At 39.5% G+C, this 18392-nt stretch overlaps 3 protein-coding genes across 6 annotated transcripts; all 3 read right to left on the reverse strand.

The window, feature by feature from the left end:
- Positions 1 to 410: 410 nt before the first annotated feature.
- On the reverse strand, positions 411 to 7111 carry carnmt1 (carnosine N-methyltransferase 1). Of its 2 annotated transcripts, none has more exons than XM_088298973.1 (8): positions 6959 to 7111; positions 6402 to 6597; positions 5370 to 5536; positions 5009 to 5149; positions 4752 to 4930; positions 2764 to 2877; positions 2355 to 2458; positions 411 to 1381 (listed from the first exon to the last, which is right to left on the reverse strand). In XM_088298973.1, the coding sequence occupies exons 1-8, from the start codon at positions 7093 to 7095 to the stop codon at positions 1187 to 1189; spliced, it is 1233 nt and encodes a 410-aa protein (XP_088155099.1). In that variant the 5' UTR covers positions 7096 to 7111; the 3' UTR covers positions 411 to 1186. The 2 variants fall into 2 exon arrangements, 1 of the variants encoding a protein (XP_088155099.1); XR_015844113.1 differs by having other exon boundaries at positions 1233 to 1381; positions 2724 to 2877.
- A 1002-nt stretch (positions 7112 to 8113) lies between these two features.
- On the reverse strand, positions 8114 to 13855 carry LOC148344507 (alpha-1-antitrypsin-like protein CM55-MM). 3 transcript variants are annotated; one of them, XM_088305874.1, is made up of 6 exons: positions 13479 to 13855; positions 9108 to 9696; positions 8915 to 8985; positions 8635 to 8828; positions 8404 to 8551; positions 8114 to 8338 (listed from the first exon to the last, which is right to left on the reverse strand). In XM_088305874.1, the coding sequence occupies exons 2-6, from the start codon at positions 9685 to 9687 to the stop codon at positions 8144 to 8146; spliced, it is 1188 nt and encodes a 395-aa protein (XP_088162000.1). In that variant the 5' UTR covers positions 9688 to 9696; positions 13479 to 13855; the 3' UTR covers positions 8114 to 8143. The 3 variants fall into 3 exon arrangements, with proteins under 3 accessions (XP_088162000.1, XP_088162019.1, XP_088162010.1); XM_088305893.1 differs by lacking the exon at positions 13479 to 13855 and adding an exon at positions 13329 to 13351; XM_088305884.1 differs by lacking the exon at positions 13479 to 13855 and adding an exon at positions 11522 to 11705.
- Positions 13856 to 15783: 1928 nt separating this feature from the next.
- LOC148344508 (alpha-1-antitrypsin-like protein CM55-MS) lies at positions 15784 to 18293 on the reverse strand. The gene is made up of 6 exons (XM_088298980.1): positions 18203 to 18293; positions 16813 to 17401; positions 16620 to 16690; positions 16340 to 16533; positions 16109 to 16256; positions 15784 to 16033 (listed from the first exon to the last, which is right to left on the reverse strand). The coding sequence occupies exons 2-6, from the start codon at positions 17390 to 17392 to the stop codon at positions 15839 to 15841; spliced, it is 1188 nt and encodes a 395-aa protein (XP_088155106.1). The 5' UTR covers positions 17393 to 17401; positions 18203 to 18293; the 3' UTR covers positions 15784 to 15838.
- Positions 18294 to 18392: the final 99 nt, after the last annotated feature.

Raw genomic sequence — 18392 nt, forward strand, 5'->3', positions numbered from 1 at the left:
TATAACCCTGGGCTAGTCAACCTGGCAGTGGCAGTGTCATGGGTGCTAGCATGGGTTCCAGACTCTTCCCAACCCATCAGCAGTGCAGTCAAGCTGTTTCATCATTTTGATTTAATTAGCAATAAATGTCAGAGGAGCGAGGATGTTTTTTGTTTTGTCTGTATGCCTTGCGAATGGCTGGCAATCCGTTCAGAGTGTACCCCGCTTATTACCCGAAGACAGCTGGGATAGGCTTCATCACGCCCACGACAAATTCAAAATGCAAACCTGAATCCCATTGAGAATAGTGTTGGAAAAAAATAAATATGGCTCATTTGAATGTTCCCTATTTAGCATAATGGTCACAGTTAAACAAACACACCCAAACTGTCTTTCACCAGGACTCTCTAATCAACGACACACCATCAATCTTTATTTATAAAAAATATATTTTTTTATTTGCAATCAGTCTTTGTGTGTAAGCATCAAGAATTACCAAAGGGTTTTAAATTCACTTAAGACGTACTTTCCACCAGCAGAGGTCACTCTAACCAAAGCTTAAAAAACCCGAACCCACTTCAAGGCAGTTGGTCCAAATTGTTCAGCGCTTCATAAAAGCTTCATTTTCCCATTGCAAGATGACTCCAATTTAACCTGAGTTTGAAAGTGATTTGTTTGTTCTGAACATAGCCGCACCCAAATCTCTAAGAGGGTGCGCACACCTATGTCACCACATTAACTCAGGTGTTAATTTTTAGCCCATTTAAGTAGTACAAGTTATAGGTCACATTAATGAACAGGAGTGTACTTAAGTTGTATATCGACTCAATGCAGTTTCTGCAAATTGCAGGTGACTAACAGCATTAGAAAAACAAAAACCGGTAAGGCAGAAACAGATTTTTAAACTTGATTATTTCTCACCACAATGTGGCACATTTCTAAAAAATAACTATGTACTGTGACTTCCTTCTCTGTTGATGCAGTCAAGAAAACCATTTGCCTTAAAGATATGATCCTTAAACAAAATTATACAGTTAATGATTAGTGTCTCCCCCTCCTGAGCTGATTACATTTTTGGTGGCTTAGAAACAGAACGTAACAAAAGGATTGCAGAGTACTTTTTTTTCAGTTTCCATCCTTCCTTGGTCATCCATTTTTTTTTTTTGTATGTAAATGGAATTTACCGTCCCTGGTTTGAAAAATCCACTCATGTATGACACTCCAAGTTGTCTTGTCGTGGCGATTTAGCAGCTGGCGGTGAATTCTGTTGTTCATCTTCTTCTCGACAGTTAGAGTACAGATTTTCCGGTTTCCGTGCCACAAAAAGGACACAGTCATAAATGTATCTCAACATGGAACGCTCGTTCTCAGTGTAGGTGGTATGCAGAGACTCGTTCTCCAGCTGCAGGACAACAGATGTTATTTTAAATCAACAATCCAATTTCAGTACATAAACACAGATAATTACTATATCGACTTATCGTTCCATAAAAGAAATGCACCTTGATATATTTTTTTTACTAAATTGTCATTTATATGTTTGCTTGTTCATGTTTCTTGATTCCATCTCCAGTCTATCAACTTGTTTGCCGCTGCAGTGGGCAGAACTCCAACAAACGCATCCATGCACCCACACACACTGGCCAAAAAGCATCTAAGTGCGCGGGGGGGGGGGGGGTAACAGTACATGAAGAAAAGTTCTCCGATGGGTGTAGCTGTACAATTACAGAAAGTTGAGCGACATAAATTGCCTTATCTCCAAACCAGAATGACTCAAGAGGCCGCGTGAGTTTGAACCTTTTGGATTCAAGGCAGATAAACATAGAGCGACCAGTAACATCAATGAGCTGGTATATCGCCTTTGTATGAAGAAAATTGCAACTTAAACCTTCAAGTCTATTTAAAACGCAACCATTTTACCCAATTTCCTCAACTGGTAAATAATAAAACAAAAACAGGACTTGCACACTTGGAGCCATCCATTTCCCGACTGATCACAATTATAACGCCTCAAAAATAGAACACCTTGCGTTATTGCTGGAGATGAAGCCCTTTGATATTGTTTAAAAAACAGCGTTTAAAGAAATGCAGCAGGCTTTTGATACACAATATAAATTAACTAAAAAATAAGTACATTTCCCAAACAGCCATTCCAGACTAAGGTGTACAAGAAGTTGAAAGACGACATTCTGAAGGAGATAAAAGATGCGGACGTGTGCCTGTATGTAATATAATTGTAACAATAACTTTATCATTAGATCAGTGGCATTAAAAAACACATTGATACTATTGTTTATCGTGACAATTTCTGTGAAAATATATCAAGGTAAAATATTTGTTATTGTGACAGGCCTAGGGAGGTATGTAAAATTTACCACTATGTGGAAGCCCATTTTCACCATAGCTGCCCTGATGTCTTCATAGCTGAGTTCCACCGAGAGCTCATTGGCAATGTTCTCAAAATGGTACAACAGAGGACCTGAGGGGAACAATGAAATTAAATACGCACTTTCGCCAATAAAAAACAAATGCACCTTCGAACACTCAAACATATTCATTTGCAGGGAAAAAATATAACTGACTACTACATCTTGGCAAAACTTTGCTGCATTGGAGTTCTTAAAGAAATACAATTCTATTTTATAGCCACGGAACCAGCAAGTAATACTTTTCCTCTTAATTAAGTTTAGTAAGCAGCTGATGAATGTAACACAAATGTAACTGTAGAGAACAATTTAACAAACCTTATATTGTTTACTGACGGGGACTGTGATGAGGACTCACCCAGATTGATCCACACTCCTCCAGGTTTAAGAATCTTCCAGATGGTCTCCACATACTGTATGACATTATGAGCCGTGTCGATAAAGAAGCAAGTAGCCACACAGTCCCAAGAATCTAACACATACATGCCATTTATTAAATATATGTCTGAATTAGTAGAAATATGATCATGTAAAATGCAAATCATTGCAACAGTCATGTTTGTGGTATAGAACTAGATTTAATCACAAAGCACACACAGTCATGAAGATGAAAACAGTAAAGAAAGAAAAGGATCAAAACAGGCCTGGCAACAATATAAAAGTAAAATGTCTGCTACCATATTCGACAAACAAGCATAAAATATGTATGCAAGTAATCATTCATTTTTTGGGGGGTTTCCTAAAGTGAGTTTGGGCAGAAAAATTAATAGCTTTTATTTGGTACTTGCCTCATCTTTAACAACCAAGAGCATGTCCAAGTTGCCTACTATTAAACATTTGTGGCTTACCAACACCTACATATGAAAGTCAAATTGATGGTGGCCCAATTTACAGTAAGAAAAACCCACAATGGTTGCTGAAATTTCAAACTGTTCGAAGTAATAATGGATTTTTTTTCACTAGAAATTAACTAACAGAAATAATTTCAAGAAATGAATGGGCCTGAACCAAAATGATGGTACCCTGAACTTAATACTTTCTTGCACAACCTGACCTGGCAGTCACTGCAAAGAATCAATGTCTGTAACTGAGAGTGAAACTTGTGCTCATGTCAGCGCGTACCAAAGTGTAATGTGCGACGCAAACTGTTCCAGCTTTCAAATGAAAGTTGCCTTTTCCAGACTGCATGCTTCAGCTCCTTCCACAGATGTTCAATTGGGTTATTGATCAAATAACACTACTTCAGAGTAGTCCAATCATTTGTTCTTCATTTTTGCTGCGTTTTTGGGACCATGAATCTGACGGAAGCCGTGTTGCTGTGAGAAAGTGTTCTGACACTGAGCGGCACATTTTGCTCCTAGAAATCTTGGGCAGAACTAGCCCTGAAAAAAAAATGGAACAGGGCCTCATCCATTCTACATAATATGTAGTATTGTTTTCCTTAAATGTCATTGACATTCTCTCGGCAGCTTTGAGGCTTGTTGTTATGCATTTTGGCAAATTGCACTTTTCTTCCTTTAATGGAGGGTGCCAACAATGTTGTTTATGTGTGTATTCATCTACACAGACCTTTTGCCTCACACCTTGCTTCTAAAAAGTCAAGGTTAATAACGCAAATACTGGCTATTACTGGTAATGAGCTCTTCATTTTATTTTTGGGAGGGAACTTACAAGCAGGGCACAAAATCATTAGTTGTTGAGGAAACACCTACCTCTGAAGTTAATTGACTAACTTTTTGTTTCCTCTCCTTAGCAAGCAGAGAGGGTGCACGCACACAAACACATCATGTCAAATAGAGTAGCAAAAGCTTATGATGGATGGATGGAAGTGACCATGGACAATGATATGTTTTGTTTATTGGGACAGGCTGGCGCACTCAGGCTCAGGCTCTTTCTGTAAATCGCGTTCTCCCTCCCAATTTATGGCTACATTTAATCAGGTGTGTTTCGTAGTACGGAAATTCCGGTAAATATAAATCATCCATCCATCCATCCCTTATATGTTACCATATATAAATGATCGAGGTCATTTGAAGGTGCGCTCTTTTGTTTTTAATGTATTGCAGAGGTACTTGATCAGAACTCTTTATATGCAGATGCTTAAAACCAAAGACTCAGACATGAGTGCAAAAAAGTGTGGTCAGGACAGCTAGTTTTTAACTCGCCCAAATCACTTATCAGACAAAAAAGTATTTTCCTTTATCTGTAATTTTAATACAGTAATTTCAATACCATGATAATTTTGCTCAAATTAACAACCCGTCAACAATGATATTGGCCCATGCCTAAATCTGACACACACAATTCACACCTTCCCCACAGTAAGGTTTTAGTTTACGTACTGACCTGCATCAGAGTAGACTTCTAGAAAGTCCCCTGCAACCATAGAGAAGTCGGAATCTTGTGGTAGGCTCTGAGGGTTGACATCAGGAAATCTGATAGCCCGTGTCTGATCGGAAGACTTCTTATTATTGCTAAACTGGTGAATCCAGGGGTAAAGCGTCAGACAATTCACCTTTTCACACCTGAGTAAAACAGAAAGAAAACATTGTGGCAAGGACATAATCAACATATAAAAGGATTTATGTCTGTGCACAATATACCTATTAAGAACAAAGTTTGAAGAGAAAAGCATGAAAAAGCTCCATTCGTTTCCCTGGCAAATATAGCCCAGACGAGCAATTTCCCAGGCTAGACGACCCAGTCCAGCCCCCGGGACCAGCACGCTGACCTTAGACACATCACTGACATAATAAAACACACATATCACATGGAAAACACTCACTAGTTTACAAGACCACAATTATAACAAAGATACTGTGATATAACAACTACTGTATCATTATGTGAACAACACACATTTGAGTTGTGTGCAATACACAACTGAGCAGAATAAGTATAGTATTGGATATGAGTATGGTGTATCCTTGCATTGATTTGTCAGAGCGTAAATGTGCTTCCTACTATTGGTCACTTGGGAAGTGCCTCTGGATCTCCCGGATGATGGGCTGATAACATGAGTCCCGCTCCCCCTGACCCGCCTCGCTCCAGTCTCTGACAAACTGCTTTATGGTGGACTTGAGCTTGTCCATGTCAAATGTTGATGAGGAGCGTACCTTTCTCGGATCCTCCTTAACATGGAATAAAAACACATTTGCACCTTACATCAGGGATAGGCAACTGTCAACCGGTGGGCAACGCTGAGTGGTACCTTGATTAAATAAAAATAAATTAATTAATTAATTAATTTTAAAAAATGTCGAAAAAATATGTTGAGAAACATTTATTATGAAAAAAGGGAAGGGAAAAAAAAATCTGCTTGTATGCAAATTTGTAGGTGCCGAACTGCAAATATGCGGACTGTAGTTTTATGTAGTAATATCACCATTTGCCACGAGACAAGACTTAGTTGAACTTACAATGGGTTTTAAACCACCATATACAACTGCATGAGGGTTAATGTTTTGTGGATGTTAAATGAAATGTACTAAAAACATAGAACTTCAATAATACTACAATATTCAGTGAACTGATTTTTGTAAAAAAAATTAAATAAAAAAAAAATGTACAAAATGAGAGTTACTCTTCAGCAGTTTAGTGCCATCCTTGAATGGTCATTTTTATGCAGGGGAGAATCACAGTTGGTGTTTATTTTGTTTTTGCTTCAAGCTCTTTAGTGTTGGGTTAGGTTTAGTGGATTTGTTTATACAATCATCAGAATATGCATTATGAATAATGAAATGTACTGTAGTAAGAAAACATCCACGTTATTTTGTCAATATACAAGAGTCAAGTGGAACCTAAAGCCAAACCTTACTCTCTTGGGTAAAGGTGGACAGATCACCATTCCAACGCATGGCTAGCACATACAAATAACAATTCGGGCACAGCAGGACATCTTCAACAAACTTCGCATACTCTACAGATAATAGAAGGAAGCATGGGTAAACAGAGACCCCACACAAGCACAAGAAAAAGCATTTGGTGAGTACTCACCTTCTCCCCATACTCAATGTTCTCAAACATGTGAATGCTGTGCTCGACGATGGCCTGTAGGACATCATGGTTGTGGTCTGCACATTGACGAATGCGGGCCAGGTTCGGCAGGACAGACGGCAGTAAATTCTGGTGGCGTTGAGGTAGACTACGAAAGTGACGCTCGGCTCGATTAACATGCTCTTGTACATGTCCCCTAAAAAATAATAAAATGGTCACAAACGTCTGTGCGAGTGCCCACACAAACTTTGTTGCTGTGGTCAACTTTATACATCCAAGTAGTTGTGAAACATCTAAAAACGTCATATCAATGCACCCAGTGGCTAAAACGTTATTATTCTGCTAAGGATTGATCACAACCTCCTTTTAGAAAAAAAGATAACATGAGTCGTAAAAGAGATGCCCTAAATCAAATTGACCGATTATAAGCAAACAATTTGTAAATAAGTACAGTGGAAAATGAATGGACCGGTGGAATTTTAACGCTTGCTACAAGAGTTATGTATTTCAAACTGTCAGTTTTTTTCGAAAACCTTGATTTTTTTAACATATATCACCTGTAAAATCTAAAGGCGTCTATTATCCTCCAAAAGTGTTGCCTTTCTAGTCTGGCTTCTTCCTCTGGGGTGAACGTTTTTCTTTCCTTGAGAAAATATTCTCCAGTTGGCGGCGTCTCCTCTTTTGTTTCCGCCATGTTTCTCTCGAATTTCGGAGCATCTCATTCTTCTTCTGGTAGTAATATGGCGTCTGACACGAAACGTTTACGGGCATTACTGCCACCAACTGGTCAAACAGCAAATTTGAATTAAAATGACTTCGTGTGTCTTTTACTGAAGTTTATGAGAATATTTATAATTAACTCATTCACTCATTACGCAGCCCCTGAATATAAATATATATTAATAAATATTTAAGGTTACAACCTTAAATTAAAGAACTTTGTTGACCAGATTGTTAATCATTTAATCATTTTTTTTATTCTTTATTCATTTGTTAATCTTTTAATATTAAACCTTTAAATATGCGATGTTGAATGTGTGAGTTGAAAATTGTGGTGCTTCTGACTTTTGTGCTGGGGCAACCAAGAAAAAAAGTTTGGCGCACCAGTGAAACCCATTGAAAAGTTAGTTCCCAGAATTAACCTACAAAAAAAAGCTCCTAAATATCACTAAAGTGTCCCTGAAATGAAGTCACAGATTAGCAAAATTGCTCCTCATAGTATAAATGTTATTTTAACCCTTGCTCATTAATATTCCATTTCATTCTAACTCAATTGCTATTACAAACTAGTGTTCCAAGTATTTGCATTATTGTAATTTATTGATTTAGTAATGGTCACTGATGGTGTAACAGCATGACTTAGATTCTGCTGTCAGTGATAGTGTGAAAGTGAGTGTGAATTATTTTATTTTTTTTCTCTCTCTCTAAATGTGCTGGTGACCAATCCAGAGTGTGGACGGTCTTTTGTAATGTCAGCTGGGACAGGCTCCAACTCAGTCATCCAGAACAGGTTAAGTGGTATACACTCCAAGTTTTTAAAAGCTTAAAAATTGAGAAGTTTAATCAGAAAATAAAGCACAAATTTCATCCTTAATGAGTTGGTGTGTCAGTATCAGCACAAGTCCATATTTCGCTCCCCCACGCTTTTATTTAACATATAACATGGAAATAAACTCAATCACAAAGAGAGTAGGATTATTTTATTTTTATGATGAAGACAATGATACACCAATTATTGCCCATCAGATGTTTGGATTAATTATCTTGCCCAAAAAGAGAATGTCATCTGTGGTGTTTTCAGTGATGAGAAGCATAAATGGACAATTAAATTTCAGCACAGGGATGAGTTGGAAGGACGGTGGACCTGCATGAATGCCTGTGGCGGCTGAAGCAGTGGCTCCGGCTTCATCAATGTCAAGAGCAGCTTGGTGCGCAACCTGGAGATGAAAAGTTAGCATGAGATCTAGCAAGAATGAAAAGAAGGGATAAAAAAAATCCTTACGCCAGTGACAAACAGTTTCTCCCCCTCCGAAATGGCACTCAAATCTGCTCGATCATCAAACATGTGAGTCATTCCCATTTCAATCAGCAATTCCTTTAGAGAATAGTCCGTCTTAATCGAGATCTTTGGAACAAATATATCATACAGCCTAAAAGAAACGTGCAAATACACACAATCATCACACCAGCAACAATCTAACTAGCTTCTCCATCAAAATATGAACAAACCAACCTCTTCTCCATCCATTTTGACCATTTAGTGATATGTTGTGGAGATATTTCCTTTTCTAGTGCTGCCATGTTTTCAGGCAACAGCAAGAGCATGGAGTAAGAGCTGTTGAAGGGAAGGCGCAGGATCGTCGTGTTAATTGACAGGTCATGATAGATATCAAATATAGTCTCCTTGTTCATCATCTGGACAGGAACCTAGAAAATAATTCAGAATGAAATTGCTGTCCCCCTGGATCTTGTATCAGTCTTCTAACTGTATTTTTCATATTGTAGCTTCAAACCTTGGTATTGTCATCAACAGTAAAATTGTCCTCTTTTGTTAAGTCGGCTCGAAAAGGACAGTCCCACTTTCCTGTGTGATTGGAATGAACCGAAAAAGAAACTTTAGAGCGAACACAACATTTTCAAGTCAGATCTTAGAGAGCACAGTGGTATTTTTGAAAATATTGTAAATGTTATCCTCATGTAGGCTACCTTTGAAGTAGATGAAGCTTATGAGATACATGATGGTGCCCGCATTCAGGTCCTTCACCAACTCATCAATCTTGCCATGTGTCTTATCCGCGACATATTTATTGATGATATCAACACTTTCTGTTGTTTGGTGGAAGTTGACATTTGAAACATCTGTGTAAAAGGATTCTTTCAAATCTTTGAGGAACTCTGGTTTTGGCTCAAATGTGTTATCCAGAAACACAGCAGTCCCTTCACTGATGTCCGGTGAATTATCTTGTCTTTTGAGGAGCATACTAAAGGCCTGATTTACATCATCCTGGGTAATTTGGGAGCTGTCATAACCCAGACCACTCAACAGCTGTTCGTGGGTGTCCCCCCGGGCTCCGACGGACAAGGCAGCCAAGGCGACAGACACGCTACTTGGAGAGTAAAAGATGTTCTTGCCCTGGTTCTCAGAATGAGCCGCCAGTTTCCTGTACAGCTGGAAGGCAAACTCTTTGTTTCCTGAAGTCACGTGTGAGAGGCTGTCATCAGGTTGGTTGCCACTTCCCAAACAGACCACTGCTGAGAAGATCCAAACACCGAGGGCCGCATACATCCTTGTGAACTATTGACAAAAGGTCCAAACATGCAAAATTGATTTTCTGATTACACAACATTGGACCAAATATCCTTGGCACATGTCAAAGTTCAAAGTATGTATTGTCAGGGTAGTGTACAGTATTCCCTCAAGGCAAATAGTACACTAATGCAGCTAGTCACAGGGCAGACATTGACACCGTCACCGAGTGGGAACCGATCCCACGCTGTTGCACACAAATCAGGTGGATGTACCACGACACCATCAGTGACAAAATTAAATGTATCCATGGCCAAAAAGGAGGTGATCCTAACTTCCTCATACCTTTAAGGGATATCACTCCGATGACAAACATTCTACCAACAATTACATATGTTATTCTTTTTGTCATTTCACAAGAGTTCAACATGATTTTTTTCAACATGAACAAAATACTTAATTGCTCTTATGGAGTGGGTATGCCTGTTGCTGTAATTAAAGAGATGATAGAGGCACCAAAATGTATGATTTGTGCACATAAACCTCTGACATGTTTGATGTAAAACAAATGATTTGCTTGCAAACTACTGTCAGTCCATGTAGAGTAGGCGTGTCCTGCTCCGGTTTTCGAGGGCTGCTGTCCTGCGGGTTTAGACGCATCATTTCCAAATCGGATACGAAACTACCTCCAGAATACTGTGGCTAGTAAAACTTGAATTATCTTGTAATGAAAATATTAAGTACCGTATATAGTGTGGGCTAAAATATGCTATATAAATAAAATTGTATTGTATTATATTATAAATGGGAGAGCACTACTTTTGATCAATATTTGTATCAATAAGATTTTTTTTAAATATAACCATTCTCTTTAGTTCATGAAGACAAAGGTTCGCGGAGAATTAACACAATTATGGAAATAATGAACAAGCATTTCACACTCTAATTAATGGCGCTCGTTGTAGTTTGTTCAATAGAAGGTGCCGTAACGTGGTGTCATCGGCCACCGCACGTCTCGGCTTCCTGGCAGACGATTTGCGTTTTGATTGATAAGAGCCAATCAGAATGACCACTGTTTTATACTGCAATTTATTCGCCGCGTTTTATTTAGGTATATTCCTGTTTGTATTTTGAGTACATAGGTTTACCAGTGGCGGGCCGTGCACTTCAAACATGGGCCTTCAGTGAAGTCCTACTCAGTTCTACTTGAATAAATCCCCCTCATGATAATATACAGATGAACACTTAAACACTACTGAGTGTTGCACGACCTAGCTTCTTCTTGAAAGGTACGTCTTGAAAATGGCCTCGCAGGTATGTCTGCAGTTAAATCCACACTTTTCCCTCCTTCGGCCATTGTGGTTTAAAAAAATCAAGAATATATTTTAGATTTTGGAACGGTCGCCAGTTACGACTGACGGTGTGTTGATTCCGCTGCCCCCTCACGAGTATCCAATCACAAAACACGTTCATCACCTTCAGCGTAAACCCAGCAAGAAGGCTCACTGTAACCAACTCATGATCTGATTGGCTATCGCAACTGTCTATCAAATCTGAAACTTCATTGACTTTTACAGAATAAATGCCCGCACATTTGCATCTGAAGGCCTCGGAAAGAATAGTGCGCACTACTGGTATTGTGCAACCTGCCTGGCAACTCGAGCTAGCTGAATTCTGATTGGATAAAAACTAAAAATACAATTACCTAAATATTAAATTTACTAGAACCATGTTAAGTTATTCAATGTTTTGGCAAAAATGTCAGGGAAGTCAGAAACAACTTTTGTCCTATGTAGGGGAAGAAGTCACATTTGATGGTTTTATGTGTTGTAAAAATGTAAAAGGAATAAGATTTGGATATTGAATAACTTACCAATCGCTGACTGTCTCTCAAGCCTTAAAAACCACAGCCACACTAATCACTGGCTGGAGAGTGAGGACTGTCTTTATACACCTTGAGTGAGCGGGATGACACCACTTGTTGCGTGACATCATCCCTTGTCACCGCCCATTTTGTGAGGGAGCAGTGGAAGCCGAATGGAGATGATCATGCAAAGCACCTTCACCAAGATTACGGGCTAGGAAACACGGCATTCCATTACAGTATTTACACATTGAGGCAAACAATTTCTACAAACCATTTCATACAACCTAAAACCACAGTGACTAAAATGCTTCTTGCATTACTTTAATTTTGATTCACTAAGGATGAGGCTGAGGTTTTGGAGGCAGCAGCCGAGGAGGAAGCCGCAAACATACGTTCAGCGCAAACCAGTTATCACTCCTGCAGCCAATGTCCTTTTTGACTCTGCTCAAGTGCCTCAAGCAAGTCAGCAAATAGTAAACAAAAGGGAGTTCGTCCAATGCAAAGACGAAGATCACAGCACACCGTATTGCGAGGTCAGCGACTATAATTCTAAGAGATATCAGTGACGCTATTAACAAAGTACATCACCGCCAGTCGAGCAAATTGTGCCAATGCCCATTCAGAAATACAATGTTTACATCTCATATAAAGTATCAAACCCCAGTAACTACTGATCAAAGATTCCAGCCACACGTTAAGAGTTTCACCAAATTACCAGGCCAGACAATTACCATCACGCCCTATAGTTAGTGTTAACGAGTGCAATTTCGCTGCCACAACAAATTTAGCCAAATAACTCATTGGCAGAGAACTGGTTAGCACAGGGCTCTTAACATTTGACGCTAAGGCAGAAAATTACTGTGCTTGGTAGGCATCCTTTCTGAGTGCCGCTGAGGGACTCCAGCTATCCCCTAGAGAGCAGTTTGACCTCCTTTGCTAATGGTTTGGTCCCAAATCACCCGAGCAAGCACAACGAATAAGGGCTGTACACATCTACGACACAGCAGCTGGTGTTAAAATGGTGTGAAAAAGACTGGAGGACAGCTATGCGTCCCCTGAAGCTATAGAGGACGCGCTCCTGAAAAAGCTAGAGGACTTTTCTAAAATTGCTAGCAGAGAAAATCACAAGTTGAGGGAGATAGGTGTTCTCCTGACAGAGCTTGATGCAGCCTGTATAGATTGGTTTTTACCTGGTCTCAGCTACCTGGATACGTCCCGGGCATCACTCCTATCATTCAAAAACTTCCTTTCCGCCTCCAAGAAATATTGATCACTTCGGCATCCTGTTACATAGAGCAACATCCGGCATTCTACTCACCAGTCCCAGTATTTGTGAAGTTTGCGTGTGACAAAGCTGAAACTCTCAATGACCCAAGGTTTGCTCATTTGCTCTCTACTAATAGTCCAAGTTGTTCCAAACCAGACAGATGGAATAAGCCCACCACCAAGACCCCATTATATGTTTAAAAACTGAAATAAGTGCACCGAGTGACACTCATGACATTAATGACAAAACTTTGGTTGGCCCCGACAAACAGTGTCCACTTCACAAGAAAATGCACTCCCTCCACAAATGTCGTGGGTTCAGAACAAACTCTGGATGATAGAAAGGCAATTCTCAAAAAAAAAAAATGTAACAAGTGCTGGTCGTCTGACAGCCACATGGCAAAAAAACTGTGACACCAGTGTACAATGTAATGAATGTAAGCGCAACCATCATGTTACCACCATGAGATTGCAACAAGGGATCACACTCAAAAAGCATCATTATGCCACTTTACGAGTTCATTTCTACCATGAACAGATCGCACACCAAGTCAGACACATCACAGAAGGAGCCCTCAAATCCGCTGCGAGGATCCTTGGAGGAAAAAGGTTGGTGTCAAAACGTTTTTAACCAAATGCACAATCTGTCGCAGGCTGAGAGGAAATGTGCAACAGCAAAAGATGGCAGACATGTCACCTGATCGTCTCACTCAAGCTCCTCCTTTTACACATGTCGGTGTAGATGTGTTCGGACCATGGAACATCGGCGTGCATCGGACAGGCAGTGGGGTGTTGGAGAATAAACGCTGGGCAGTAATGTTTACCTGCTTAGTTACACAAGCAGTACATATTGAGGTTATTGAGTCCCTCTCAACTTCGAGTTTTATAAATGCTCTAAGAAGATTCCTGGCCATTAAAGGCCCAACCAAACTTTCGATCGGACCTAGAGCTTAAAATAAATTCTGAAGATCCAAAGCTCCAATCATTCCTTAGAAAAGAGTCAAGTATAACCCAATAGAGAAAATGTCATATTTCTCTATTTGAATGCACCATCTTAGTTTGAAAAAGCACTGATTTTGTTAAAAGGAAGTGTATATCTCCTCACTCTTAGCTGATTTCCTTTTGAGAATGTCACATAGGTGACAATGACTTTCTAATTGGTCAAAGTCAAGTTGTCCCGCCTTCTCAAGAGGCTATCTCGAGATTACCTTCGCTCTTTCGTTCTTTTACGCTTGCCCAACTGAAAGGTTGTGTGGCGTTTCCTTATGTTTGCTAATGCTAATAATATTAGAATTATTTTTCCATGCAATTGGTTTGACTCATGTGACAAAGCCTCAAATGTGGTTCAATTCCCTCGGGCACCACCAAGTGGACATAAAGTATATCAACATTTAGGGTGAATTGATTTGCCTTGACTTGATGAGCAGCGTAACCAGGTCTCAGGACATGCAATTCAATTCAATTCAATTTAACTCATTCAACTCGCCTTGGTTAGAATTTTTAACATTCCAGAAATTCACACCCACCAAAAAGTCAACATTTTTCTCATTAAATTACTCACAAAATATTCCTATTCATTCCTAATGGTGCTTTTGACATTTCACATTTACATCTTTCCAACTTGAAATTCTAAACATTCAGCTCATTCAACTGAACTAGGTAATGCTGGGAGTGCCCCAAAATCAACAGGAAGTGACCCCCAAATGAACAGGAAGTGACACCCAAGTGACCCCCCCTCCGAATCAACGGGAAATGACCCAAACCAACCAGAAGTGGAAAAGTAAGTGGCCCAAATTCAAACCATTCCAACATGTTTAGCCCATTCCCAGTTATTTTTGTATCATTCAATGTCATTCAGTATCATTCAACTCATTCATTCCACATTCTTCCAAAAAGTTTGATTCAGCTTCTCAGCCTTCACACGCAATCCCTCCAGGAATTGCATTTTCTTGTCATTCTTATTCTTATTTGTATTCTTGTTCTTTCTTTGTCAGGGAGGTACAAACCATTTTCTCCAAGCGTAGTTAGTGTTTGTGAAATGGCGCCACCTCCTGGTCAGTAAGAGAAATGCTGCGATTTCAGGGAACGTCAAAGAAATATTCAAGCCATATTTCGATTTATGTCTCATTCTATTTTCCATTTTAATTTTAGAATTAATAATTTATTTTGAAACTGTTTTTCGACTTTTCCATAGTCGTTCCAGACAACAAACTAGAATATGTGTTTCATTTTTTGTGTTTTTCGTTTTTCCATTTTTAATATTTGCTTCCAATCATAATATCCAATGGCCAAAAGAGACACCGACCGAGCTGGTGCAACCAAGAAAAAAGCTTGGGCGCACTAGTGTGACCAGTGGAACCCAGTGAAAACTTAGCCGAGAGCACTGTTGCTAGATTTAACCTACAATAAAATGCTCCTAAAAATGACTAAATTACTTACCATCAAAAAGCTCAATTGTTCCTAAAATGAAGCCACAGATTACCAAACTTGCTCCTCAAAGCATAAAAGTTACTTTGTGCCTTGCTCATTAATATTCCTTTCCATTCTAACTCAATTGCTATTAACAAACTGGTGTTCCAAGTATTTGCATTATTGTAATTTATTGATTTAGTAATGTCACTGATGGTGTAACAGGTAGCGTGGCTTCGGTTCTCCACTCAGTGATGATGTGAAAGTGAGTGTGACTGTGTTTTTTTTTTGTTCTCTTAATGTGCTGGTGACCATCCCAGGGTGTGGACCATCTTTTGTAATGTCAGCTGGGATAGACTCCAACTCCCAGTCATCCAGAACAGGTTAAGTGGTACACAAAATAGATTAATTTAGTACCATTCTAACACAGTATAGTGTTTTATTTTACATTCCAAGTTTTTATGCTTAAAAATGGGGACGTTTAATCAGAAAATAAAGCACTAACTTCATCCTGAATGAGTCAGAGTGTCAGTTGCACTACAAGTCCATATTTTGCTTCCCCAAGCTTTTATTTAACAAGTAACGTGTCAGTATCACAAAGATATAAGGATTTTATTGTTATGATGATGATACACCAACTATTGCCAATCAGATGTTTGGATTAATTATCTTGCCCAAGAAGAGAATGTCATCTGTGGTGTTTTCAGTGATGAGAAGCATAAATGGACGATTAAATTTCAGCACAGGGATGTGTTGGAAGGACATCAGAGTGATGCCAATGCCTGTGGCGGCTGCGGCAGTGGCTCCGGCCTCATCAATGTCAAGGGCAGCTTGGTGCGCAACCTGGAGTTAAAAAGTTAGCATGAGATCGAGCAAGAATGAAAAGAAGAGTTTAAAAGAAGTTGACCGCATCCTTACGCCAGAGACCAACAGTTTCTCCCCCTCCGAAATGGCACTCAAATCTGCTCGTTCATCAAACATGTGAGTCATTCCCATTTCAATCAGCAATTCCTTCAGAGAGTAGTCTGTCTTAATGGAGATCTTTGGAACAAATATATCATACTTCCTAAAAGAAACGTGCAAATACACACAATCATCACACCAGCAACAATCTAACTAGCTACTCTGTCAAAATGTGAGCTAACCAACCTCTTTTTCATCCATTTTGACCATTTGGTGATATGTTGTGGAGATATTTCCTTTTCTAGTGCTGCCATGTTTTCAGGCAACAGCAAGAGCATGGAGTAAGAGCTGTTGAAGGGAAGGCGCAGGATCGTCGTGTTAATTGCCAGGTCATTATAGATATCAAAACGATCCTCTTTGTTCATCATCTGGACAGGAACCTAGAAAATAATTCAGAATGAAATTGCTGTCCCCCTGGATCTTGTATCAGTCTTCTAACTGTATTTTTCATATTGTAGCTTCAAACCTTGGTGTTGTCATCAACAGTAAAATTGTCCTCTTTTGTTAAGTCGGCTCGAAAAGGACAGTCCCACTTTCCTGTGTGATTGGAATGAACAGAAAAAGAAACTTTAGAGCGAACACAACATTTTCAAGTCAGATCTTAGAGAGCACAGTGGTATTTTTGAAAATATTGTAAATGTTATCCTCATGTAGGCTACCTTTGAAGTAGATGAAGCTTATGAGATACATGATGGTGCCCGCATCCAGGTCCTTCACCAACTCATCAATCTTGCCATGTGTCTTATCCGCGACATATTTATTGATGATATCAACACTTTCTGTTGTTTGGTGGAAGTTGACATTTGAAACATCTGTGTAAAAGGATTCTTTCAAATCTTTGAGGAACTCTGGTTTTGGCTCAAATGTGTTATCCAGAAACACAGCAGTCCCTTCACTGATGTCCGATGAATTATCTTGTCTTTTGAGGAGCATACTAAAGGCCTGATTTACATCATCCTGGGTAATTTGGGAGCTGTTGTAACCCAGACCACTCAACAGCTGTTCGTGGGTGTCCCCCCGGGCTCCGACGGACAAGGCAGCCAAGGCGACAGACACGCTACTTGGAGAGTAAAAGATGTTCTTGCCCTGGTTCTCAGAATGAGCCGCCAGTTTCCTGTACAGCTGGAAGGCAAACTCTTTGTTTCCTGAAGTCACGTGTGAGAGGCTGTCATCAGGTTGGTTGCCACTTCCCAAACAGACCACTGCTGAGAAGATCCAAACACCGAGGGCCGCATACATCCTTGTGAACTATTGACAAAAGGTCCAAACATGCAAAATTGATTTTCTGATTACACAACATTGGACCAAATATCCTTTGCACATGTCAAAGTTCAACAAACAAAGTATGCATTGTCAGGGTAGTTTACAGTGTTGCCTCTAGGCAAATAGTACACTAATGCAGAATGAAATGTGTCCATGGACAAAAAGGAGGTGATCCAAACCTCTGAGCCTGAACATGTCTCACGAAGCCAAAACACCTGATTCAAATGATCAGGGCTTGCTTGAGATGCTCTTCTCCAGATATCACCTACATTTGATTGGCCCACTAGCTATCAGGTCTCCAAGTCCATCTGTCCCTTATTGGAGCCAGCTTCATTTATTTATTTATTTTTGTTAAGTAAGGGTCTAGTGATTTTACGCGAAGCTTAACTAATGTTTATAAACTTTTGTTTCATTTTTGTTGCAAAAGCACTCATTAATTTAGTGTCTTAACATGTTTTTACATGTAACTTGTCTCAATTACATTAGTAAAACACCCTGTTCGAAACACTAAATAAAATAGCACTTTATTGCAATGGAACATTTTCTCTGGGCTCAAAACATTTTTTCTTCATGTTAATGGCTTTTAGATTTTAGTCAAAATGCATACAATAACCCACATATTAAAGTTACTGGAACCACTTTTAAGCTATTCATTGGCATTTTTTGCCAAAAATGTCAGGGAAGTCAGAAACAGCTTTCGTCCTATGTAGTGAAGAAGTTTAGGGTCACATTTGATGGTTTTATATGTTATAAAAAGGAATAAAATCTAGATATTGAATAACTTACCAATCACTGCCTGGCTCTCAAGCCTTAAGAACCACAGCCACACTAATCACTGGCTGGAAAGTGAGGACTGTCTTTATACACTTTGAGTGAGCGGGATGACGCCACTTGTTGCGTGACATCATCCCTTGTCTCCGCCCATTTTATGAGGGAGCGGTGGAAGCCGAATGGAGATGATCATGCAAAGCACCTT

The sequence above is a fragment of the Idiotropiscis lumnitzeri genome, chromosome 1, assembly GCF_059441095.1.
Source record: "Idiotropiscis lumnitzeri isolate Australia: NSW breed Sydney's pygmy pipehorse chromosome 1, RoL_Ilum_1.0, whole genome shotgun sequence".
Lineage (NCBI taxonomy): Eukaryota > Metazoa > Chordata > Actinopteri > Syngnathiformes > Syngnathidae > Idiotropiscis > Idiotropiscis lumnitzeri.

Bases quoted from the DNA above. Each gene is read 5' to 3' on its own strand.
- LOC148344508 (XM_088298980.1), bottom strand. From the start codon at position 17,392: ATGTATGCGGCCCTCGGTGTTTGGATCTTCTCAGCAGTGGTCTGTTTG. The intron at 16,534-16,619 runs GTTTGAAGCTAC...ATTATTTTCTAG, and splicing joins CTGTTGATGACAACACCAAG to GTTCCTGTCCAGATGATGAA. The intron at 16,257-16,339 runs GTTGGTTAGCTC...CGTTTCTTTTAG, and splicing joins TCAAAATGGATGAAAAAGAG to GAAGTATGATATATTTGTTC.
- carnmt1 (XM_088298973.1), bottom strand. From the start codon at position 7,095: ATGGCGGAAACAAAAGAGGAGACGCCGCCAACTGGAGAATATTTTCTC. The intron at 6,598-6,958 runs GTGATATATGTT...ATTATTTTTTAG, and splicing joins GACGCCTTTAGATTTTACAG to GGGACATGTACAAGAGCATG. The intron at 5,150-5,369 runs GTAGGAAGCACA...TTATTATGTCAG, and splicing joins CACTTCCCAAGTGACCAATA to TGATGTGTCTAAGGTCAGCG.
- LOC148344507 (XM_088305874.1), bottom strand. From the start codon at position 9,687: ATGTATGCGGCCCTCGGTGTTTGGATCTTCTCAGCAGTGGTCTGTTTG. The intron at 8,552-8,634 runs GTTGGTTTGTTC...CGTTTCTTTTAG, and splicing joins TCAAAATGGATGGAGAAGAG to GCTGTATGATATATTTGTTC. The intron at 8,339-8,403 runs GTAAGGATTTTT...TTTCATCTCCAG, and splicing joins AGAAACTGTTTGTCACTGGC to GTTGCGCACCAAGCTGCTCT.